This window comes from Tiliqua scincoides, chromosome 4 (genome assembly GCF_035046505.1).
Source record: "Tiliqua scincoides isolate rTilSci1 chromosome 4, rTilSci1.hap2, whole genome shotgun sequence".
Classification (NCBI taxonomy): Eukaryota; Metazoa; Chordata; class Lepidosauria; order Squamata; family Scincidae; genus Tiliqua; species Tiliqua scincoides.
The window spans coordinates 48918473-48945490 of record NC_089824.1 but is presented as its reverse complement, the minus strand read 5'-3'; the positions used below and the strand labels follow the sequence as shown (position 1 = coordinate 48945490).

Below are 27018 nucleotides of genomic sequence, written 5' to 3'. Positions count from 1 at the left end.
TTTGAGAGGATGGTTGAATTGAAGTGAGACTGAAATCCTAACTGCATGTACTTAGAAATAAATTTAATTGCAATTCAGGCTTCACTTCCATGTAAATATGTTTAGGTTTCATTACAGTGGGGTTCCGTTAATAGTTGCCTCATCCAATCCCACACCAGAGAAAATTCTAGATTGTCAATGCAAAGACTGAAGCTTCTTGTATTTACTGACATCAGATAATTACAATAAAAAATGTTATATCAAAATAAAGTACTGTATTAGGTAAATGGCAATATACTCTACTAGTTCAAACATAAAATGTAAATGCTTGCAACATTTTCTAGTTGTCTTCTGTGTGCTAGTCTTTCTGAATTGTTTCAATGGCATCTTCTTGGAATGCACCCATATCAGCAAACGGTACAATTAAACCAATACTTGGTGCTTGAGGAAATTTTTCTTGAATGTATGCCCACAGAGAATTTCTAGGACAGCATTTTCCCCACAAATGAAAATTAAAATATTTGCTAGTGAAAAAAAATGATTTAATAAAATGGATATAGTTTAAATGCTGTACTAATGGAGCTCTTGTTTCTGAAAATTTTAAAACACTGTTAAATATTGTGGCATATTTGGTCTCTTGGGATAAGTATACAAAGGTTTATAACGTGCATGCTCCCCCCCCCCAAAAAAAAAACAATTCCTAGGTGCAATAAGTGAATTACTTAAACAGTACAAAATTCATATTGGCAATTGCAGTGACTTGGAACAAGAATTGCCACTTTTTTAAATTATTGTAGCTTGGAGCCTCTATACAAGTTCACCATTTAGACTTGGACAGAGGGTATTCCTAAAGCAGCAGTATCCTGGTACTTTAGAAGGAATAGGGATTGTACGCTGCTCTAAACTTTACATGTGGGATTGCCTGTATTAGAAGGAACTGAAAAGGGAAGAAAATAAAATCACTTCTATTAAAGGAAACCCTTGGCCACAATAAATACTCCATGTACATTCAAAAAAGGCATAGTTTTCCTGGATAATATAAACATTGGCAAATTTAAATTTCACACTCTTTCGCAACCTGGAAATATGATCCTTTGTAAGGTACACAGAAATTTTTGCTTACTTTAGCTTTTTCCCATTTGGTACCTTGCAATTATGAAACCATTTGAGATGGATTTGCAGTTTAGAGAAGGATGGCAGAGACGACCGAAAAGAAGGATCAAACGAAAATTTCTGGAAGAAAGGGCTAGAAACAGCCTGGATGTTCTAAGCCAGGGGTCTCCAAACTTTTTGGCCAGAGGGCCGCATCAAATATCTGGTGTGGTGTGGAGGGCCGGAAAATGTTTTTAAATATAACATTAAAATAAATAAATTAGAGATGGAACTTAGATAAGTGAATAAATGAATGAATGGGCTCATTCATTCAACCTCTCTGGCCCTCAGAACACCCTCCAGACACAATCAGAGCACTGTTCTGGTCATGTTCAGTTGAATGGGCCAGAGGCTTTTGGGGGACAAGAAGTTGGCTGCGGGCTGGAAAGAGGATTGCTGCGGGCCACATCTGGTGACCCTGTTCTAAGCAAATGAAAAGAGCCACTGGCAGGCATGCATGGTATAAACAATTATTTGGTCACCCATGCATTGAGAGAGCTTTCATTTCTGTGCCTGACAATAAAGGAGCATAGATGTTTGAGTAAATAGATAAATGCAAAAGAGAAAGGAATTAAGGGAATTATGGTTCACAGTATTGTAAAATGACATGGAAAAAACATGTCTAAAGACAGGCTTTTCATTACAGCTCCTGATGTATAAATTATGGCCTCACTTGCACAGACTCCTCTCTTTTCTTTCCTTTTTTTTTTAATAGAGAGGTTTTTGCTCCTTGTTTCCTATAGTCCAGAAATATGAAGTTTGGTAGTATTTGTACTGTAGATAATGGCATTCATTCTTGAACACGCTTCTTCAAGGAAAATATATAGATGTTGAAATGTTGGCTCAATTGTTTTCCCTAAAAAGAAGATTAAAATATAGGATGTCTTGATTAGAAAACGAGGTTATACATTCATCAAAATCTTAAATGTTCATGAAGAATCGTGCAGAATTAAAGGAACTTTAAAGAAACACATGTCCTCACTGTATTTCCCCCAGGTAGAGGAAAGAGTTAAATCAGTACACTGAAGACAAGGCTCAAGGAAGTTAATTTGTCTTATCTAAGCAAGCGTTAAATTTGACCCAAATAAATCTGTGTAAATAATTATGATACTCATATGCACTGCTATAACTTATTGTTGCTGTTTCATGTGTACTGCCATGATTACTTTTACTTTTGAGCAAGGAGGCAAAGATTTTTTTCTGAAGTTCCACTTCAAAGATGAAGGGATGCCTTTCCTTTTAAGGGCAAACATGGAGGAACCCTGAATTAAACATCATTTTAACAAGATGGTGGGTAAAGTGCCTATTGCTATGCAGAAAGAACTTGATTGATTGCACTTTTATATCCTTCCATTCTGCTAGGGAACTGAGGGCAGTGTACATAGGTTCCCAGGTAATCTCAAATTATGTGTATGTGAAGAGTATGGTAAGGAAGTGCAACAGTAGTGTCGCTAGGGGCTATGGCACCAGGGCAGAGACGACAATATTGCATCACTTCTGGGTTCTTCTTTCTTTGGCACTCCGAAGTGCTTATCAGTAGGTGCTTTACTGAAGAGCCTCTAGAAAGTATCTGCTAGTGAGAGCCATAGCCATGCATGAACTCCAGAGTTTTAAAGGGTCTCTAGCAAGCAAGACTCTTTAGAACTTTGAAGTGCACCTGTGGTTGTGACACTTGCAGGAGATTCTTTCCCAAAGTGTCTGCCAGCAAGCACCGTCGCCATGCATGTGCTCCCAAGTTCTAAAGGGGCTTGCTTGCTGGAGATCCTTTAAGAATGCACGTATGCCTGCATTGTGGCCACATGGAGCCCCTTCTGGCCTGGTACCTGATACCTGGGACAGACCACCCATGCTTGCTACACCACTGGTAATAATGTAGTTGGGCTCAGCAAGACAAGTAGTATAAAACATTGTTATCTGTATAACACTAAAGATGCACATCTTAAGGTCTGCTTAAAGGTTTTGCTGAGCCTCCTAATGACCTTATAAAGCAATAAAACTGTCACTCCCAGTTTCTCCACGAAACCAGCAATTGCATTTTTTTCCCCAACCTCTGAGCTTGGCAAAGGTTGCAGATGGATGTCCGCGGCCCTCTGTCGAGCTCAGAAGCCCCTCCAGAGGGTCCAGGTCATGGAGATGGGTGTTTGCCCATATCTGTGGTTTCAGCTAGGGGTTCCGGAACAGAAACTCTGCAGATAAGGGTGCACGCCTGTATTTTATCTGACAGAGCTAGACTTAAAGACTTCCATTTTTTAAAAAAATCAACTGCAAGGGATGGTTCCTGAGGAGTCATTGCTTAATAGTTTGTGGCCCGATTACTAAAAAAGTCTGAAAGCAGGCTGATGGGCCTTTCAGTAAAATTTTCTAATAACAAACAAGCCATTCATCCAGAAAATGGGGGAATAGCAGTATTTCCTCTTTTAAAATCCTCTGATGGTGGGAGAAGAGATTATAGGAGACAGTCAGGAATATATTCGTGCACTTAGGATGCAAACTATATTTACTAATAATTATAAAGCCATATATTTACCACACAAACTCCATAGTGAACATGAGCAGCTGTGACAAAGATAGCAAAGACGATAAGTATTGGTTCTTCCAGTCTGCCCTGGTATCCAGCTGTTGCTGTGTAGACCATAACAGCTAATGGGATGAGAAGCCAGTGAAGTACTTCGACTCTTGTGTTCGTCATTTGACAAATTATCATTCTGCACTGTAAGAATTAGATGGGTCAATTAGTGGGTGATACTGGAAACATCAACTCTGATTTACAACTGTGAAAGAGACTAGGAAACAGTCAGTGTCAAAGTTACTGACTTACCATATATCATTGCTTATTTTATTAGCAGGAATTGTCAAAACATTGAGTGTATGTAATTTCAACCATAACACTCCTTATGCGGAAACTATTTGAGGTAATGCTGAGCTAAAACCAATGTGTGTTATGTATAGCTTTGCCTTCTGTATCTCCCTCTTTTGACAACTTTTTTTGCACCCCCACTATAAAACTAGGTGAATACTGAGAATAAAAACCTGTCCTGTTGCCAAGACAACCACGTCAACACTTCATCAGCCTCATCCAATCCCACACTGTTGACTAGTTGGGGCAACATGTGGTGTTATGTACACTATGCGATCCCTGATTGGCTAGATCAATGCAGTGAATAAGCTATTTGGAATGCAATAACTTATTTAGGGTACCTTTTTGTTTAATTTCTGATACATGAATGTGTTAATAAGACATTCTCAAGCTTTTTCCTGCAGTTATGAGTGATAGAAATAGTGGAAGAATTGATAATTATTTAAAACCCAAACATTTTTAAATATTATCAATTACATTTAAATATTATTAAATATTTATTACTTGAATAAAATAATATCATAGTAATCTTTTTAGAACAATACAGACCTTCAAGTGCAAAGAGAAAGGCCAACAGTCTATAAGTATTCTGTAAGCCAGAACCCTTTCTAGCTGCTATTTAGTGTTTGAAGAACGCAGGACTCTTAACAGCCCATTTTCTGCTTGCTTCTAGCCCCCCCCCCTTTCAGATAACCTGGTCTTGCCTACTAATCTCTAAGTGCATTCTTACAAGGTCAGACTTGCGATTAAGCTTTGCAAGTGAATGCTATCAAAGCCACAGGAAGACCAGCTGCTGGATGGGTTTGAGCTGCACTTGTTTGGTATTGAAGAGTGAGGGAATGAAAATGAAACACAGAGGCCACAATCCAATGCAGACTTAATCCATTTAAAATCGGTGGGCCAAAGCACACTAAAATCTGTATGAGATTGGGGTCAGTGTGCTACAATTACAGGGCAAAGAAACTGCTCTAACAACTAGACTCCAAAAGGGAGAGAATAGAAAACACCCAGGAGGTAGAAAGAATGAAGCACTTTAGTTGGTAGAATGTGAGGAATGAGAGGGGAAAAAAATCTGATTATTTCTTCAATCATGTAACTTTCTAATACAACAGGAGTTATTTTTGTAAGTCAGGGCCTTGAAACCTATACTGAAAAATCCACAGTAAATTGCTCCTTAACAAGGAACATCTGTCAGAATTTCTCTTCTAAGTATCTTACTACTATTGGTTCAGATGTGTCTGGATATTATCAGGAGCAGGAAATTCCAGAGTAAGTTTCTTTCATTGAGGAGCATAGCTTGAATACTATGAAAGTGTTCACTCAGGATGAAAGTCACTCTGTAATATATCTTGTCCCTCTTAGAATACAGCATTGCTGTGAGGCCGGATGCAGGCTCCAAAGTCAAACTATGTGATCTACAGCCACTGTGTACACATTTGCTGGGCACAATAGGATGCAAACACTAAGAATACTGAAGTTTTACTGACCTTCAGCAACTGAGTTTCTATAATTAACAATACAGTATAAAATAGACATATAGCTACTAACAATCCACAACTCTAAAACCAAAGCACTGCTTAAATACAGTTGCAGCACATCCAAACTGTAGTGAGAACATTTGCTGATATTATAAACTTTTAAAACTTTTCTTGCTGTTAAGGGTAGATGAAGCTACCTGTTCACTTTTATTTCATTTATACTAGTTCCTGGACAAGAAGCTCCCCCTGTAGCTTGCATGATAGCAAAGAAAAGGCCAAATTTAAAACAAATGAGATAAAAAGAAGCTGCTCTAAAGTACAAAATCTGCATCAATAAACTGGTTCTAAAAATGAAGGCCTCGATAAGCCTTCTAACTACAGGGACATTTTCCCACAACTTCCCACAAGTGGGTGCTACAATGGAAGATGCTCAGTGGCCACTTGTGAATAGTACTACCTGCTGAGACAGTATAACAGGCCTTATCCTACAACTACTCAGGAAGTGAGTATACAGGGCTTTTCCATAGCCCTGAACCAACACTTTGACTTGAGCCCACAAACTCAATTGGTAGCCAGGATAATTGCTTGAAAACTAGAATTGTACAGATTGAGCCTACTTATCTGCAGATTTTGTATCTGCAGATCTGCCTCAATGCAGGTTCCCCAGAACCAGATCTGGTCCAACCTGAATTCTCTCAAGGTGACCCAAGCTGTGCTCCAGTTGCCTTCAGAGGCTCTTCTGACACCTGTGGAGGCTGCGCCCCACCTCTATGGGCCTCAGAATGGCCTCTGGAGGTCCTAGAAGGGCCCTTCTGGTTTTTGACCAAAAACCGAAAGTGTGCTTCTAGGACCTCTAGAGGCCATTCTGAGGCCCTTAAAGGCCACAAGCAGCCTCTATAGACCTCAGAATGGCTTCAGATGCAACTAGAGCAAGGCTCCAGTCAGATCTGGAGCCCCAGTGGCCTGGAAAACTGCAGATTTTGTTATCCGCAGTTTTCAGTATCCGCAGGGGGTACGGGAACAAATCACCTGTGTACAGAGACAGCACCTGTATGTTTTCTTCCGTTAGTGCCAATCAGCAATCCAGTTTTTAGACCACACAGTGCTAGGACTAGAGTGCCCAAGACCTGTATTTACAGGGGTGAGGTCTGTTTTTCCTAGAAGTAGGTGGCCACAGCTGCTACTTGAGTCAAAGTTCAAAACCAGGATCCCACACAACCGTCAACTCCACCGTGTTACAAGATAGCATAACTGTGTCCAGAACAAAGTCACTATTGTTGCTTGCCTTGGCAACTTGGCTTCATTTGTACCATATGGCATACGCTAAAAGTTGGGGAAACACTGCATTGCTTCTATACATTTCTCTATTTATAATGTATGTATGTGGGTGAAAAGAAAAAACCCACATGTCCCCTAGAGTTTTATTATCAAAAAGCAGTAGACGAATAGACGAACAGGCCTTGCTGAGGGAGAGTCAGCATGGCTTCTGTAAGGGTAAGTCTTGCCTCACCAACCTTATAGAATTCTTTGAAAAGGTCAACAGGCATGTGGATGCGGGAGAACCCGTGGACATTATATATCTGGACTTTCAGAAGGCGTTTGACACGGTCCCTCACCAAAGGCTACTGAAAAAACTCCACAGTCAGGGCATTAGAGGACAGGTCCTCTCATGGATTGAGAACTGGTTGGAGGCCGGGAAGCAGAGAGTGGGTGTCAATGGGCAATTTTCACAATGGAGAGAGATGAAAAGCGGTGTGCCCCAAGGATCTGTCCTGGGACCGGTGCTTTTCAACCTCTTCATAAATGACCTGGAGACAGGGTTGAGCAGTGAAGTGGCTAAGTTTGCAGATGACACCAAACTTTTCCGAGTGGTGAAGACCAGAAGTGATTGTGAGGAGCTCCAGAAGGATCTCTCCAGACTGGCAGAATGGGCAGCAAAATGGCAGATCCGCTTCAATGTCAGTAAGTGTAAAGTCATGCACATTGGGGCAAAAAATCAAAACTTTAGATATAGGCTGATGGGTTCTGAGCTGTCTGTGACAGATCAGGAGAGAGATCTTGGGGTGGTGGTGGACAGCTCGATGAAAGTGTCGACCCAATGTGCGGTGGCAGTGAAGAAGGCCAATTCTATGCTTGGGATCATTAGGAAGGGTATTGAGAACAAAACGGCTAGTATTATAATGCCGTTGTACAAATCTATGGTAAGGCCACACCTGGATTATTGTGTCCAGTTCTGGTTGCCGCATCTCAAAAAAGACATAGTGGAAATGGAAAAGGTGCAAAAGAGAGCGACTAAGATGATTTCGGGGCTGGGGCATCTTCCTTATAAGGAAAGGCTACGGCGTTTGGGCCTCTTCAGCCTAGAAAAGAGACACCTGAGGGGGGACATGATTGAGACATACAAAATTATGCAGGGGATGGACAGAGTGGATAGGGAGATGCTCTTTACACTCTCACATAATACCAGAACCAGGGGACATCCACTAAAATTGAGTGTTGGGCGGGTTAGGACAGACAAAAGAAAATATTTCTTTACTCAGCATGTGGTCGGTCTGTGGAACTCCTTGCCACAGGATGTGGTGCTGGTGACTAGCCTAGACGCCTTTAAAAGGGGATTGGACAAGTTTCTGGAGGAAAAATCCATTATGGGGTACAAGCCATGATGTGTATGCGCAACCTCCTGATTTTAGAAATGGGTTATGTCAGAATGCCAGATGCAAGGGAGGGCACCAGTATGAGGTCTCTTGTTATCTGGTGTGCTCCCTGGGGCATTTGGTGGGCCGCTGTGAGATACAGGAAGCTGGACTAGATGGGCCTATGGCCTGATCCAGTGGGGCTGTTCTTATGTTCTTATGTTAGTATAAGTAACAGCAGGTCTTTAACATCAGTCTTACTAGCAGTACTGCTTGCTGGTTCTCAGTGCATTATGATGCATATCATAATGAAATAAGATTTCATTATTTCTAGACTGCTTTTCAACAAGCAGTTGTTCACACAACAGTTTATACAGCAAAACAAATCAATGTAGAAGAGACAGGCACTGGAAAAGAGGCCATGCTTGGGTGAAAAGGGACAGTTGCTCTCTCCCTGCTAATATAAGAGGACACCACTTTAAAAGATGCCTCTCTGGCCAGTGAGCTAGAGGACTCCATTACAAAGCAATACTTAATCTCTAGTGCTGTAATGTTGCTTGTTACAAGTCTCAGCAGTATTAAGTCAATACTTATCACAAAACATGTAATGAGGTATTCCATCTCCTTATGGATCCTTTTATCCCAGAAGCAGCAATGCATGCTATCCATGACCATGTGAGCTTTATAAAATAAGTTACAACAAAAAAAAACTCCATTTTATTTAGGATACAACTACAAAAAGTGTACCCATCACAAAGTCCTCTGCATTTTCTGTCTTGTTCCTTTTGTGGGGTTTTGCCTGGTTTATCTGTGTATATGTGTTCTTCAAGGTTTTAGGCATTTTCAGCCCTCCCACTGTCTCTTGCTACCAAAGAATATTTCAGACCCTGCTTTTACTTGCAAGCTTTCATTTGCATATCATACCCTCAGCTGGAATCCAGGGATGTTTAGGAATGAGCCAGCTGATAGGTTCAGGTTCCTGACTGCTATCATTCAGGCAGAGAAAAGATAGATAACAAAATAGCATGATATAACAAAACATAGTATCACTATAACTGAGGGGGAAAAGACAGCTTTCTGGTTGGAAGTTTACTTGCTTGCTCTTCCTCCAGCCATCCAGAGGAGAGCCCACCAGCCACTCATTGAGAATGCAAGGGAAAGTCTTGGTGGTTCCATCACCCCAGTAAGATCAGAGGTAAAATCTTTACATTTTATGTTGTTTTGGTGGTTGTCTCCGATAAGTCATGTCATAAAACTTAAATTGCAATTCGTGGCAAAAGCCCCAAGCTAAAATGCACGTTAGTTTCTACTGCACCTCACCACCATCTACTGGTGGCCTATATTACAGCGGGTTAATTAAACTTTTTCTGCCAAATTCAATTCTTCTTTTATGCTTTTTTCTTGTTCATTTGGTTTTGTTATCCCTTTTTCTTTTATTAGACACTTAATGAACCTCTTTATAATTTAATCTTGAGTCTGCCCAATCGCTGGTATGGGATGTACAGTGGATTTTCAAGGCTCCTTGCTCTGCAGATGCAACTATAAAAGTGATTTTGATAGAAACTCAATATTCAATATTGTTCTCGGAAGGGAGTTCTGGCAAGGGAGACCCTCTACCTGAGCTCCTGCATGGGTAGCACTCAATCTACCAAGGCTTTCCCCATTCAGTTGTGTGTCCAAACAGGTGAGAGAAAGATGCTAATCACTATGGACTACTGCCCTAGATTAGCATGGGGTCGTTGACAGTCCCTCTCTTGACCCTGACAGCACTTTTTAAATAGTTATGCCTAGCTGAAGAGACACAAGAATACTTACCATAACATTTGAGAAAGTAACTCCAGTCATCCACAAAAAGAGTCTGGGTTGTTTCACTAGTATTTTACATGGTGAGAGAGAGACCCAGGTGGTAAGGAGTGCAAAGAGTAGCACAGGAGAGAACAGTGGCAGGAGTCCTTCGTACAATGAATCTTTCTGCAGTGTCTTCTTTCCATATGCTCTGCAAATAGTTTGGGGGAATAATTCATAATTATTCATCTTCAGCAGCCTTGCAGACAGAAACAGGTAATTGTCACAAGATTTTTCAGCTTAAATCTTTGCAAGTTATTGTTGAAGAAAATATATCCCTAAAGTTTTTTTGTAAATTCAATTTTGAAACTTTTTGACTGAAACAATTTTGAGTTTAGAGATAGAAATAAATAGATAAAGACAAACTATTTAATCCTATCTATCAGCAAGTGTGAGACTCACAGTCCAATCCTATCCACACTTTCCTGGGAGTAAGCCCCATCAACTCAAATGGAACTGAGTAGACATGCATAGGATTGGGCTGTCAGTGAGTTATGGATGCTATCCTCTATAACTGTCACCCAACCATAGGTAAACATCAGGTCAATTCACATGTGGAAGTCAGCCATTCCCCCCCCCCCATGGTTGTGCGAGATAAATTTGTATGAGCTGGGCTGGACACACAAACAAGCTGAGCACTGAAAAGCAATTCTCACGAGCACAGGCATTGGAAAAGGTGCTTTTGCAATCACCGAAAATGCTTTTTGTTGCATCCAAAACACAACTGGTTCTAATACAGCTAGATTCTGTTTCACACTGCCTTTTGTTTTAATGATGTCCCATTGGACACAATGGCCAATTATTCAAGTGTCTATATTTGCATGTAAAGCAAGTAAGTATAAATTGTGATAGCTTCAAATTTCCATAAAAGTAACTAAGAATCAGCATCCCTCTGAACATTGTGTCAAATAGGGAGTAGACCAAACATTTCTCTGAAATTGGCAAAAAATCTTTCAAAAAGTTCCAAAATGGCAAATGATTTCAAAAATGCATCGTGCAGAACTTCAGAAATTTTACTTCATGTATATTTAAATGAAAAAGTATTAAAGCTTACTTGAAAAATCTGCAGAGCATTCCATTTATACAGTGTTTTTCTTATGCATGGCTATTCTATTTTCCATTGTATGACTGTCTGAGACCGAATGATTGAATGTTTGTTCATAATTAGGTCCCAAAACAAAAGCATATTGTAGTCTAATGCGATAAATACTCTTCTATCGAGTCTTTTACGGTATGTGGGAATGCCCAAGAAGCCTACTATTACTAACAGCCACATTAATTAAGTTAACCAAAGGCCAGCTTCTACTCCTCAGGCAGTTTTACATAGAATTTAAATAAAACATCAAAATCACAAACAATAGCAGCAGGAGAAATGAATCAGCACAAGCCTCCAAGCATCTTGTTCATATCCTCAGGTGTGCGATGCATCTCATAATACTGGATTAGCAGGTGCCCTCTAGACACATGCAGGAGCTGAACTGCAGAGAACACAGGGTCCAATTTGATATCAACAAGCATCATTTTATCCTTTATGTACATGCTCTGTAACTAATGAACAGGGGTCTTCCGAGGGATCAACAATATTAACCTCTTGGCTAGACTGAAAGGCCACATACTGCATGGAAGAGTTCCATTCGATGGCACTACAATGCCAATGGTACAATGGTATTGCATCTTTCCTGTCAGTGTGACCACAGAGTAGTCTGTGAGATGAATTCTTGTGCTGGGTCTTCCTTGCACAGAATCACCTGCCTTCTAGTATCATCCTTTCTGTTTCACTGTTCTGAGTTGGTTACAAATTGACGCCCAGAGCTTGGGGCAATGGGGTGACCCTATTTGAAACACTGATCAAGGTCATGTGGCATATTCAAAGTGCCTTTTTCCCCTTTGTGCCTCCAAGATCTGCCCCTGCCATCATAATGAGCAAAGCCTGAATACAAGCCACTATGCTAAGTTCCCCAAAACAGCTATAGTTTTCCGATCACATCCAAAGTATCTGACTATATGAGAAAACTGATAAAATTCTTACCATATGGAGATAATCTCTACAAAACAAAAACAAGGCCACTGTGTGCTGCAATGGGCTCAAACCAATAATAACACCTATCAAACCCCTGAGTGAATTTGCCCTGCCCTTGCCAAGGGCAAGGACAGTGCACAAATCCTTTTTGCTTTTAATTAATGAAATGACCTTTGCTCCAGCTTTAACCCAATTATCTCCCGAAAGGCCAGGAAGACCAACCCTTAGGAACTGGGAATAAACAAGGGACTTAACTTGGGATCGAACTTTAAAGGACGACAGAACAAGGGGCTTTCCTTTGGTCAGGAAAACACTGCATGTTGGTCTGTGAAGAAAAAGCCCTATAGAAGATAACAGCAGAGAGCTACAATCTGGAAGTCCATTTCATACACCTCATTGTGCTACAATACAGCACCCCACATTCTCAGTCAAAAGACGGGGGGGGGGGGGAAGAAGGCCACTTCTGTTTCTTTACCTATCCCACCTCCCCTCCATCCTTTCTTCACTGTCTGCTGAATACATTCTCCTCAGATCTCCCCCACTCCCTCCTTCAAGTGCCAAGCCTAGATGCCCAGCTGCAGAACCACCCACAATTCAAATTTCCCTGGAACCAAGTTAATCTGTCTTTGAAGCACGCCCCAAGGTTGTGCAACTGAAATGTAGTTGAAATCACACAAGCTATAACTCCAGCATGCTTGGTTGGTTCTCTTCATTGACATCTCCCCTATTTCTCTCTTCTTCCCTCAGGTATTCCTGATCTGTAACTGGGAGCCTTACTCCAATGCCTCAGCCTAAGTGACACAGCTTGGGTTTTCAGATATTACCTGTCTCAACAGGACAGGATAGGCAACTGCAATTACAACTTGTCTCAGGAGAACTTGGCAAGTGGTCGCCCTCCCCAGAGTGCAGCCCATTGTCTATATGGACATTGTCTATATGGATAGCCCATTGTCTATATGGATTTCTCCCTTTCTCTTTTTCAACATATACAGTCGTGCAAGCACCCTCAAGTGCTCAAGCAACATATACAAGTCGTGTGATGGGACCCCCACATCACACACACACATATATATATATATATACATATATAACATGGGACCACCACATCACACATATTGAGTCATCAACACACCTTCGCACCTTGATTTACAATCCTAATCCCTATGCAGTGATGCCAACACAGCTTCTACTGCATCCTACTAGAAGTTTTCAGCTGCTGGAGAAGGCAGACTTGGCTTCTTCTCCAACCACACAACGCTCCCCCCCTTTCCAGCATGCCATCTTCCCACCTATACAGGGCAAAGCACTGTGCCTCTCTTCCAAAGGAAGACCACCCTGCCCAACAGTTCTGTACTCTGTATTTTCAGTGGTGGCTGAGCTAGGTGCCATGCAACCCACCTGAAACTGGTTTGCAATTCAACTAGTGGGTCCTGACTCACAGTTTGAGAAACTGTGATCTACAGTACATGTTGTATTGATAACAGCCTCATGATTGTCATGGTGGCTATGAAATTCTTAGTCAACCCTGACAAGGCAGACTCAACATGGATTAGATTTACTCTCCAAACCATATGGGGAGGGGGTCCTCAATACCAAATCTGAGATCATGTCTGTTAGGTCAGGCAAGCTGCGCGATTGGTACACCAACTGAATCATCAATCTGTCCTAGTTGGCCAGCAATAGAAAAACTGCAGTCTACCCAGACTGGAAGCTTAGCAAGGAAGACTACATTTTTTATAGACCACCACAATATCTTCCTGGATCATAAAGATTCTGCTGGTAGGGTGCTGAGAATCCAGGATGGAACAGATGAGAAAGAGAGATATTAACTACTCTTGGCTCCTCCGCTCAAGTCTCAGTAGTTTCCTCCAGGATGAAACTTTTATTTGAGCCACCTGCATAAGCAGATGAAGCTAATCACTATGTGTAATCAACTTGCCAAATGCAAGTTACAGCCTGTCCTGTCCTACACCAGTACACAGTATGCAGCTGCGCCCATGGAGGTTGGGCAGCATGCTGGGGAGGAGAAGTGATCAGAAGGCAAAACCAAGGTAAGTAAAAACTTTTAAACTTTCCTCTGCGTAGGCCTTCAAGCAGCCTCTGGTTCTCCTCAGACCCACACCAGCAATGGAGCTGGCATGTCTGAGGAAAGGAAAGAGGTAAGATGGGCTGGAAAAAGGGGGATACGATTCTTGCACAAGTCTCTGCTGCCAGGATCCACCCTCTCCCTTTCCCAAACAGACCCCTAACACATCCCTGCTGTTGACTTACCAGTGTCAGAGCAGCCCAGTCTCCATGGCGGCAGGATTGTGGAGTTGCCACAACTTGGTGGAAGCAGCTGACTGGTCTGGCAGCAGAAAGATTTTCATTTCATTGTTTGGCCTTTTATGAGAGTGTATTGGGAGATGCTCAACTCACTGTCATAAAGGGCCCACAAGAATGGGCCTTTATTTATAAAACTGAGGGTGCAATCCCATTCTCATAAGCAGCAATAAGAAAACTGCCATTCCTTTCAATGGAGTAGGATTGGGGTCTCAGTGAAGAAGGTACAGGCTGATGAAGTAGAAACAGAAGGCAGAGTGGGAATCACCCTTTGCTGTAGTTGGTACTAATGAGGAAGTCATTGCAGTACTATGTAATTAAAACAAAGCCTTGCTTTCAACTATGTTCTAATGCAGGACAATTTCTGAATACAATATTTTATAAGGTTTTGATTATGGTACAGAACAAGTAATATGGTATGACGTGTTAAGCACAGAAGGGGAAAAAAACAAATTGTTTGACATCAGGGGAAGTACAAAAAAAAATTGAGGGAAACCCAGCACCTCGCACTTGCACAAACGGACACAGAGTAATGCATTTAGAGACAAGTTGACAACAGAAACAAACACAACATGTTGGAACATTTACTTTGAATTATCTACAAGAAAAAGTAAGAACCACAATGACTTAAATGGGATGATGATATAGCATGTACTTATGTAGACACTTACACGTGAATGTTGTAGAGCGTCTGTGGAAGCGAGAGGACTGAGCAGCAGACTAAAAAGAGAAAATGTATACCTGGTGATTTGATAGTCACATAGCCTTTACAATATAGCCTTTGTTGGATTACAGCCCAATCCTGAGCTGCCTGGAGTGCTGGACTGCAGTGGTGCCAAAAATGGCTGCCACTGCATACAGTGCACTCCAGGCAGCCACCGCCTCCTCCTCGGGAGAAGGGGACTTTTGTCCCCTTCCCCCGGGGTACGGAGGGTAGCCCCACAATGGGGCTACTCAATTCTATGACAACCTGAGGGTTGGCGTAGAATTCAGAGCCTCTGTGTTGGGTGGCCAGGTTGCTGAAATTTAGATCAGCCTCCCCAATGTTACCAAATGAATCTGCTAAATGTTGTAATGTGGCCAGCGTGAATCCTGGTTCACAGGATTGGGCCCTTACGCTACAACCCTATACACATTTATCTAGGAGTAAGGGCCCAATCCTATCCAATTTTCTACTGCCGGTGCAGCCATGCCAATGGGGCGTGCACTGTATCCTGTGGTGCGGAGGCATTCACAGAGGCCTCCTCAAGGTATGAAAACATTTGTTCCCCTACCTCGGGTCTGTACTGTGGTTGTACCAGTGTTGGAAAGTTGGATAGGATTGAGCCCTAAGTCCCATTCAATTCAATATGACTTACTCCAGAATAGACATGCATAGGAGCACACTGCAATTCAATGTACCTATTTGGAGGGATTGATCATGCTGATCCTGGTCTATTGACCATTCCTGTGTATGCTGAATGTCAGGACCATCTATTTTTAGGTGGAGACAGAAGTGCTCCCTTCCTCACACAGCATTCAGTGTTTAAAGGGGCATGTTTGCTCTTGCTTTGTGCTTATAGAGTACCAAGGTGATTTGGAACCTGCTCCCTTCATTTTAGTTTACTTGCCAGGAGCACGATCCGCAGACTGCCTAGTCCACACTGCTTCTGCTTGATTTGAGCAGAAGTGGTACAGGTTGGGAACCATTTTAAAAAGAAGCAGTGTGGTCCAGGTGAGCTGCAGATCATGCTTGTGGTAAATAATGGGATGGGGGCACATGCATGCCTATGCACAGAGGTGGCATTGGAGAAATTTAAGGGGCACAGGGGCATGCTGCCTCAGACACTGGGATGACTTAGGCTAGCCCTGCCTCTCCTGCCATGGCTCTGACAAACTGGCAGCTCCCAGAAGTTGCATTTCATTTTTTAAGTGAGGAGATTCAATCATGGATTTCCTGCATAATGTGCAACTAGGCTTACAGAAAATGTATTACTAGCAGCTACATGAGGCTATGAGCATGAAGAAGCTAGTTACGGTCCCTACCTTCAACCTCAGACTTCTTACTAGATAACCCACCTTGTCCCCACTTCTGCCCAGAAATAGAATCTACTTCACCTGAGCGCAGCTCTAGTCTCATAGCAAAGTATAGTAATACTCAATTTATCTATCTCTTACAGGCTCTGTCTTAAAAAAAAAGTTTTAAGTTTTTTAAACTTAAAAACACGTTTTTCAGCTTCTGTACAAGTTCTTTCTTTTTAGACTGCATCTGAGATCACTGTTCATGCCCCATTTTAGCAACCACAGGGTGACCCAAAAAAAACAGAACCCATAAAAATTTTATTAAATCCTACAAAGGTCCAGTAAATTTCAATAATAAATTTCCTTGGTTGACCAAGACATATTGGGGAAGATTATTGTTCCAATATTTCATGCACAAAGTTGACTTGTATAACCTGAATGAAAAAAGTAGAAAAATTAAAAGTAACAGTTTTATTCAAAGATTTGTGGGTTCTGTTTTTTTTTTTTGGGGGGGGGGGGTCACCCTGTATTTTCAATTATGTAAGATAACTAAATAGCATGAACAGATTCCACTATCATTTTACAACAATTTAAAATGAATTTTACTGCCGGGGCAGTAGCAATTACTGTATAAATCCAATATAGAATTTCAGAAAATGTATAGCTAACAGCAGTTACTATGACTGTCTGTCTCTTATTTCATAACTGCGCATTCAGTTAAGTTATTGTAAATTTTGTTAGTAGCCTTAGCACAGAAACTGGGAACAAACTAATCTGCAGATACTCTGTACTGGGGGGGGGGGGAGAACACATTTTCAGGACTAAACTATCATTTTGTCAAAGGATAGGTCTGACCATCTTGAAAAGGGATAATTCTCTGTTTCACAGTAATATGACTGGCAAATTGTTGTAGCTAACCTTTCTATTTGTGGAAAATGTATTGGTAAAATGTTTCAGTCAGTTATGTATAAGTTAGTGCAGATAACTAATGAGAAGTAGGATGATTTATTGTTTTCAATTAAGAGTATGGGTCCCACATTTTAAAATATAAAACTACCAACTTAGGATCCAATCCTATCCAATTTTCCAGTGCTGGTGCTGCTATGCCAATGGGGTATGCAATGCTTCCTGTGCTGGGGGTGCAGTCACAGAGGCCTCTTCAAGGTATGGGAACATTTGTTCCCTTACCTTGGGGCTGCATTGTGCTGCACCCATGCTGGAAAGTTGGGTAGGATTGGGCCCTTAAATACTTCAGCACATAGGTCAGCAGTATTGTTGCAGTTTAGAAAACAAGTTCTTAGATTCTGGTTATTATAGAACTGTAAGTTAATTTTTAAAGTGTTTGTTCTAAAAACATAAACCCTAATGCCACACTAGGCATTAGTGCTGAGGAGCCTTTAATTTTTTAATAAAATAAATAAGAAGCAGCAGACTTGGTGGTGGGACAGCTGATTTTGTAGTGCTGGGGGAAGGTGGGTTTAACACTTCTTCCCAATACTGGCTTCTCTATGAGAACTGGGAGGGGGGGGGGAATATGGCTGGCTGGCTGTGACAGGCTGGAAAGATTGTGCCTCTGAATCCAGTGCAAGGAAAATCAATGCTGATGGAGCCACAAGTGTCCTCCTACCCTCACATCTACTTTTGATGAATTTGAGCAAGCCTTGGATGTTCCCACAAAGGCAGTGGAAAAGGGCTAAAACAAAGGATACTTGGAATAACTCCAATGGACTACAAATAGGGACGGGGTTCACAGGCTGATGCTGCATAGTGGATATATAAACTACTCGATATACAGATTTAATGGATATATGGCCAAGTGGATATGGCCTTAATGGGTATTGCCTAGTGGATATACAAACTTAATCATCTTTGTTTGAAAACCCTTGAGAAGATGAATCTTTTTCAGATGCTGCTCTTCACTTGGTTTATTATTTTAACATTACAACTACTCCCTCATTTCCCTTTCTGCTTCCCTTAAAAAAACAAAAAAACAGCTCCCCTAAACTAACATCTTGATGATCTCATGAAAAAGAAGCATTCAAGTATTTTGAATACCTTCATGTACATTTGCAATCTTGCTGCTCTCAGAATGGCCTGCAGTTAATCTGCACTGTAGTTAGTTATGGTTTCTATTAAGGACAGAGGCCCTTTGCAATAAAAAACAACAACCATGAATTACATATATAGTGAGCCATCTGCATTTCATTAGGGCAGAGATGAGACACAGCAATGATGCTTGAAGTTAAAATCTAAATTTCCTGCTACAACCCTAATGTTTGATTTGTTAAAAGCAACAAAGAGGAGCAGAAATAGAAGTTCCGTCTAAAATTAGCAGTCGGCTACTAACAATTGTGCTTTATATGTAGTGCACTTTTGCTCAAAAAGAAAATGCCAACCACAATGATCCTCTGTTTGCCTAAATTCTTACTATATTCTTATGAGAGCAGGTGGAGTTTCTTGAGCTTTCATGACATATTAACAAGTTTTCCTGTGCATTTTTGTTCTAGGCTGCTCTGGGCAATTAGGCAGTTTGCCACTGACACTTTTGTGAATGAGCATCTCCAACTATTTCTGTCATGCAAAAGGAAGGGTGTTACAAAAGACTCTGTACTTGTCAAATTAAAAAACTGTGGGGGCACTCCTGCTTTACTGACTATCAGAGGCGTCAGTTCTGCATTCAAAAGCTTTCTCCTAGGCAATGTGAGAGGTACTACCTACAGCAGCTTTCAGTGACAATCTAAGCAGTACCTCTTACATTGTCTAAGACAGGGGTCTCCAAACCCCGGCGCGGGGGCCAGATGCAGCCCGCGGCGAGCCTCTATCCGGCCCACGGCCAGTCTCTGATCCTCTGAGCACTTCTGGTCCAGTTGACCAAACACAACCAGAGTTGTGCTTGTGAAGTGAGGGAATGGGGGGTCCATTTAAGTGTGTGCTTTATTTCTTGGGTTGTGTTCATGCTTGGAGAAATTCTTGGACATTTGAACCCATTCATTTATTCATTCATCTAAGTTTCATCTCTAATGTATTTATTTAAATTTTATATTTAATTTTTTTTCTGGCGTTCGACACTGCCAGATATTTGATGTGGCCCTTTGGCCGAAAAGTTTAGAGACCCCTGGTCTAAGAGAAAAATCAGGGAAAGCACTGAAGCTCTGGATTTTCACTCAGCTGCACTGCTTTCCCTAGTCTCCACCAGCCTAATGGCAAAGAGAAGCAAAAATGGGGCAATACAGCCATGACCAGAGCCACTCAGCTGCCTGCCTACATCCCTCAGCTTCCCCATATTCCATCATGCCCCAATATGGAAAAAAATAACACTTTCAGAAATGTTCAACTGTGTGATTAGTAGCATAATGCATCAGGTTAGAGAGAGGTTCTCACCTTTAATTTGATCACATGAAAAGATCAAAAGAAAAAGATTTCTGAATGGACAGTAATCTGTGTTTCCTGAATCTAACTACAGGCTTCCCCTCATATCTGTGGATTTGGTACCCATGGTTTCACTCATTTGCAGATCCATGGGGAACCCCCCCTGCACCCGTTAACAGTACGTTTGTTGTCTTTAACAACTATGGAAGCATGGGTTCTTCTTGTTAACAAAGGAACGTTCCTGCTTAACTGAAGAATGGGATGTTTAGGCAACAAGACAGCACATTAGAGGGAGACTAACTGAACCTTAACAGAAAGCAGGACAGTTCCTACTTCCTATTAATGTTTGGTTACTCTCCTCTCTGCAGCATGCAGGCTGGTTGCCTTCACATCCCATTCTTCAGTTAAGCAAGAACGTTCCTTTGTTCCTTTGTCCTGGTTAACAACAGAAAACAACAACAACATCTTCATTGCTGAAGATAAAAATAATGGGAATGGAGGGGGAACTATTTAAAGGGTTTCCCTGCATTGGTGGTTTCCATATCCATGGAGGCAGAGTAGAACGGAACCCCCACAGGCATGGGGGGGGAACACCTGTACATGACAAGATACAGCCTCACAGAACATTGAAGCTGCAATCCTACACAGTTTCCTGGGAGTAAGCCTCATTGGACACAATCAGACTTACTTCTGAGCACATATACATAGGCTTGTACCTTGAGGATTGTACCACTCCAAGTGGATGTTCTCTCTCCTTCTGACTTTTTCACAAGACAGTGAAAGAGAACAGTTTTAATATAACCAGGATAGAAAATAAAGTTGCACTGTCTCTCATCTCAGATGATACCAAATACATACTTTTTTATATGAATTCACTAATGTTCAGAGCAGTCTTGACTCAGAAGTTAATCCAGATGTAACCAAAGTATTTTTTTAATGTATAAATCTCACTACTATAGCTGAAGACTCATACAGATCTGCTCAGCATTTCAGTTCTTGTTATTAGGAAAAGCAAGAGTTAAGCTCCAATTTGCAAGAGTACTACTGGACTTCCTAAGTGCCTGCACAATTTTACAAAACTCTGCACTCAGTTTCTCTTTCCAATTATCGATCACAGTAACAAAAGGGTCACTGTCAAATGATCAGCAGTGGCTAATAAATGCCACTGAACAGCTAAGTGATGTCCAATTAGTATTTAATGGTTCCCATGAGGAGCCTGGGAAACCATCATAAAAAAGTATGAAGGTCTTTTAGCACTGCTTTGTTTTCCTTTTCCCCAAAGCCACGAGGATCACGTAAGATGCTAATGTAACTGACTAAGGGGACAACATGTTTGATAGGACTACAGTGGCAATTACAGCACCAATAAGGCTCATTTGCCTGCCATGCTCTGCTTACGTCCACAGCCCAATAACATATGGAACTTTGGAAACGCTGATGGGAATTAAACATCTTGCAGTGGGGATTGTGCATGAGAAATCCTCTCTATTCATGAAAATGATTCAATGGGAATTTGGCTAGCCTAACTCTAGTCAAGCAGAGAAAATGTTTATAGCTGAATATGTTGTTTCCCATACAGCCTTTCTTCTGGCCATTATCTGACCTCTTTATTACTTCCTTCAGCTGGATCCAGTGCTTTAAAAATGCACCAAGTCCTATGCAAAAAAATGCACCAAGAACAACTTACAGTCTGATTTCAAACTGTTTCAATAGCATTTTGGGAGGATGGAAGACTGATGAATGGAGGGCCAGAGGCTCATTGGAGACTGGGGGCTCCCTGAGGGTCGCACTGAGACGCCTCAAGGGCCGCAAGTGGCCCCAGGGCCGGGGTTTGGGCACCCCTGTACTAGACCATCTTCCAAATGAGTATTATTATTATGTAATTTTATAGTGGAAGATTACTCAAAACAAATAGGGCGTGTCTGCAAGCTAACAGTAAAAGTAAATAAGGAACTTTTTTATAAACGGCTAATGAGATGGCCCTGAACTCAGAGATTGTGTGATTTATCCTACATGCAATCATACCTGTTGGCGATGTGGTAATCTAGGAGGTGGATGATCTGCATAGTTTTTGGACTTGCTACATGCTAAACCCTGCTAACTGGCAAAGCAGTACCTTTTAGAGTGTTGCCCTTCTATATTTAGCAGGAGGAGAGTAACTGTCCCTCCCCTAACTGAAGGACTGGCTGTTAAAGGGGTAGTGGCACATACCAGAGGACACTTTGCCCTGAGGATTCGTTTGCCCATCTGTGTGGTGTGTTTGGCCTGTGTGTAAGAACTTTTTCTCCACAAAAGGTGTTTTTGCCTGGAAATTTGTGCCCTGCTATCTTCTGGAGTGTTAAGGCTCCCAAGATACATAACAACATGCATTTCTGATTCTCTGGAGGTGTTTTGGCCAGTAAACCAGGACTGCATAGGATGGGTTTGAGAGACTCTGGACCATTACATGGTCTATCGAGTTATTTTATTTTACATGTTCCATTGCTATATTTTGTGTTGTGGGAAAAATCAATTATGGAAATGTATTAATGACTTTTTATAAAGAAATCACATCCCACTCATGAGATCTACCCTTTCAATGGCAGTAACCAACATGTGTGAGAGAGAGTGCTTTAATGGCCTCCCTTGATTTTTAAACAAATCAAATCTGGAATACCAATGAAAGGAACGCTACATTTTCCTGCTTTGAAGAATTATTCACATCCTCTTGCTGAGCAGCACTGAACCTGAAACTCTGTGCTGTAATTCTTAAATGATAGCAGGTAGAGATTTTGCCTGGATGAGGCTGATTTTGATGGGATGCAAATGAAAAGAGGAAGAGTTGTGCCTGGGGTTTTTAAGGCTTTAACCAACTCCACAAGTCATCTTAACATGCTGAAGAGTGTGAACTAAAGCTTCATCCATGGTTTAGCAGGCACAAGAAGAATTGTTCCTTTTTCACAAAAATTGATAGTCACATCTCAATTACAAGAAAATAGCAATACAGCGGTTGGCAAAGGCATTTGCACTTCATGTACTATTTGGACCGCTTAGCAAGACGATTTCATATGCACTGTGCCTTTGTATTAATTAAAGCTCATATTTCCTAGGTACTTGTGCACTCTTCATCAATACAGCTTAGCTTCTATCTCTCTTCAGCCCTACTGAACATTCAATGTGCATTTTTTATATCAATGTTGTATGATTACTATTGATACCAAGTGGGATGGATACCCTACAAAAACAAAAATGATACATAGTCCCTGACAAGGTGACTTCAAATATTTCAATAACATATTGAAAGAAAGTTGAGTAGGGTTGGTAAAAATAAATAAATCATGGAGGCTTTAGAGGAGGCTGGAAATAATATTGCAGCAAATTGTAAAGGTTCTTTGCTCTGACTGAAAAACAGCCTTGCTGACCTTTTGACGCTAAGATAACAGTAATTAAGAAGAAAATCCATCAGCACTTCACTCTGACCCCTCCCTTCACCAGTGCAAAATGATCACCTTTCTTTCATGTGCTGGGGGAAGGGAGGGGTCTGAAGGAGAGAGAAGGATTGATGGATTGTTAGCCTGAAGCCCTCTCTCTCTCTCTCTCTCTCTCTCTCTCTCTCATTAAGGAGACTATTGTTAAAGGACTGTTCAGTTTTTAAAACTGATTTTAAAGGGATGCATTTTTCCCCTTCTCCAGGGATCAGCACATTCTTTCTCATTTGCAGGGGCCATGCGTGTTGAGTCAAATTCGTGTATAAAAAATCCATGTATAAATAGGCTGGACCTGTAATACTATCTAAGCATTAAATACCATCTTGGTGGAGCCCTTTCCACCATCCTTGCCTAAAGTCATTTTTGCTCTTGGAAAGGCCAGAGTCAGGAGGATGCCAGCATGGCTCATGAGGGGAGTGAAGGGGGCTATAAAAGGCAAGAAGGCTTCCTTCAGAAAATGTAAGCCTTCCCAAAGGAGGAGATAAAAAAGGAATACAAACTGGCAAAAGAAAAGTCAACTGACAATAAAGTATACAAATAAGGGATGTGAGGAGTACCAAGGTAAACAATTAAAAATATTTAAATACATCAAAAACAGGAAACCTGCCTGAGAAGCAGTTGGACCACTAGATAATGAGGGACTAAAGAGGAAGGTTAAAGAGGATGTAGAGACCGCAGAGAAGATGAATGAACTTTTCATCTGATTTCAGTAAAACTGACGCAGGGCAGATAATGGGCAATTTTCAGAGTGGAGAAAAGTAAGAAGTGGGGTCATAAGAACATAAGAACAGCCCCACTGGATCAGGCCATAGGCCCATCTAGTCCAGCTTCCTGTATCTCACAGCGGCCCACCAAATGCCCCAAGGAACACACTAGATAACAAGAGACCTCATCCTGGTGCCCTCCCTTGCATCTGGCATTCTGACATAACCCATTTCTAAAATCAGGAGGTTGCGCATACACATCATGGCTTGTACCCCATAATGGATTTTTCTCCAGAAACTTGTCCAATCCCCTTTTAAAGGCGTCCAGGCCAGTCGCCATAACCACATTCTGTGGCAAAGAGTTCCACAGACCAACCACACGCTGAGTAAAGAAATATTTTCTGTTGTCTGTTCTAACTCTCCCAACACTCAATTTTAGTGGATGTCCCCTGGTTCTGGTGTTACGTGAGAGTGTAAAGAGCATCTCCCTATCCACTCTGTCCATCCCCTGCATAGTTTTGTATGTCTTAATCATGTCCCCCCTCAGGCGTCTCTTTTCTAGGCTGAAGAGGCCCAAACGCCGTAGCCTTTCCTCATAAGGAAGGTGCCCTAGCCCCGTAATCATCTTAGTCGCTTTCTTTTGCACCTTTTCCATTTCCACTATGTCTTTTTTGAGATGCAGTGACCAGAACTGCAAGGATCTGCAAGGGTCCCCAAGGATCTGTACTGGGACAGGTGTTCTTGAACTTGTTCATAAATTATCTGGAATCAGTGGTAAACAAAGTAGCCACATTTGCAGATGACACCACAATTCACTTTAGTTTTTACCAGTGTAAATATTTTGAAGTGATTCTGAAGGACTTCTCCAGACCAGGTGAACAGGCAACCAAATGGCAAATGTGCTTCAATGGTAAGTATAAAATGATGCATACTGAGGCAAAAAATCCCAGCTTCACACAAACATAGATGAAGTTCGAGCAAATCATGAAAGAGATGTTGGGGGTCATGGAGGACAGCTCAATGAAAACATTAATTCAGTATATGAAAGGCAAATTCCATATGACGGCTCACTAAGAAAGGAATGGAGAATATGAATGCTAATATTGAATGTCAACACATATATGCTATAGCTACATCTATAATACTGTGACAGTTCTGTTTGCCACAGCTCAGTTGCATAGATTGGAAGAAAGATGGAAAGAAGGCAATCAAAATTTTCTTGCGTTCTCACAGCATTAGAACCAGGGGTCATCCAATGAAACTGAGGGAGGGGTTTAGGACAGATAAAAAGAGGTAATTCTTTACTTACTTGGTGAATTTATTGCCACAAGATGTGGTGATGGCAACTACCTTGAATGGCTTTAAAAGGGGATTGGGCAATTCATGAAAGACAGGTCTATTAATGGCTTCTAGTCATGGTGGCTACGCGCTACCACCAGCTTCAGCCACAGTATGCCTCTGAATTACAGTTTGCAGGGGGAGTAATGGGGGGAGAAAAGTATGCCTTTTTCTCCTGCTTGTGTGCTTTCCCTCTGGAAAGCCACTGAGGCCACTGAGGAAAGTAGGATGCTGGACTAGATTGACCTTTGTTCTGATCCTCCGAGACTTTTCTTATTAATAGAGCAATGGGACATAACAGAGGAATAGTGAAAAAAACAGGTAGGAAAAAATAATCAGGAAACAGAAAGGGTGACAGAATGTGATACAAGAAAGGTTTACAATAGTGGATATTGAGAAGGGGTATATAAAGAAGAGGTTGGTGGATGGAGATAGATTGGATAACTGAATTTGCACTGCACAAGTTCATTGCAAGAGTAAGAGCAGCTTGGTTGCGTAAGTGTGTCTACATGGTTGATTCTATACAAATGCTAGGCCCAAGTTCTATTGCGAAAACAAGAACTGTTATCAAAATGTTTAAGTAATGGTCAAGGCCACCCCTAGCTCATATGGAGTCTTTGTGTGGCCCCTCCTCATGCTGGAAGCGACATTCTACCAGCATTCCTTTTCCTTGCTATGTGAATGGTGCCCCCTTAGATGTGACAGCCATGTGCTATGCACACCTAGCACAGGATTGGGCCATGAATCAGATTAACTCTTACATAATGAAATAAACTAGAGCCTTCAATTACCTTCAGTAACAACAAAACATTACAAAAAACCAGTAGTTTTAAAATAGTCAACACCATGTTCAAATAGGCAACATAATAAAATAGGTTGCTTACCTGTTTGAAATATTATTATCTCTGTGAGACAGTAACCAAATATGAATGGTCTGTGCCAAACGTCTATCCCCAAAATAGCTGTCATCAAGTATAGGCTTACTGCAGCCTAAAGAATAAAGGAAAAGAAAGAATAGTTGCTGCTATTTTATCTGCAGAAGCAAATTTAAGCAAACTTGCAAGGGAGTAAAGCCTAAACGTTGTCTGAAAAGAGATCCTAAAATGTTACATGACATTTCAAGAAGATCTGGAGGAAAATCATCCCCTTATCATTCTTATTCCATCCTCTGTAAACTGCACTTCTTAAGTATTTTCATAAAGCTCCTCTAGATGATCTGGTGAGATTTTTAAATACTGTACATCCTATTGATATAATTAAAGTTAAATCTAATTTACAGCCCAATCCTATCCACACTTTCCTGGGAGTAAGCCCCATTGACACTAATGGGACTTACTTCTGAGTAGGCATGCATAAGAGTGGGCTGTTGGCCATTTTCTTTTAAGTCGCATACACAGTGTGATTTTTCAGTAAAATACAGTTATTATAGTTTTTATAAAACGTTATGAAAAGAAAAGGGATATAGTATCCTTTTATTTGGTAGGATAAGCTATGTGAATGCCTTTATCAGATAGTAGAGGCCTCAAACATGTCTTTATCAATACAGAAGAAGCAACACCTGATTTACCATGCACTGATCTAAAATGGAGCCTCTATGTACCTTGGTTTTTTATGTTATATCAGAAAGCACAGTAAAGGCAACAGTTTTGCTTTGTTCATGCTATAAGAAGAGTTCATTTATAGGGCATATTGAAGACAGAAACTTCTGTCCAACAGATTGAACACTCATACAATTCTTTAACTCAGGTCGTGTCTCATTATCCACTTGGTTATCTGTTAAAGAAACCTCAGTGGATAAAAAAAATCAGTGGGTACAAAATCAGTGAAAAAATAACTTCAAAAGACCCACTTCC

General features: G+C 41.2%; 1 protein-coding gene across 1 annotated transcript in view; it reads right to left on the bottom strand.

The window, feature by feature from the left end:
• Positions 1 to 1830: 1830 nt before the first annotated feature.
• Positions 1831 to 27018, bottom strand: part of LOC136648307 (ethanolaminephosphotransferase 1-like) — a 38677-nt gene continuing 13489 nt past the window's right edge. Inside the window, exons 6-10 of the mRNA XM_066624420.1 lie at positions 26050 to 26155; positions 14958 to 15006; positions 9915 to 10095; positions 3659 to 3841; positions 1831 to 1987 (exon numbers count right to left, since the gene is read on the bottom strand). Coding sequence (XP_066480517.1) covers positions 1922 to 1987; positions 3659 to 3841; positions 9915 to 10095; positions 14958 to 15006; positions 26050 to 26155 — 585 coding nt within the window. The 3' untranslated portion in view covers positions 1831 to 1921. The remainder of the gene's footprint in view (positions 1988 to 3658; positions 3842 to 9914; positions 10096 to 14957; positions 15007 to 26049; positions 26156 to 27018) is intronic.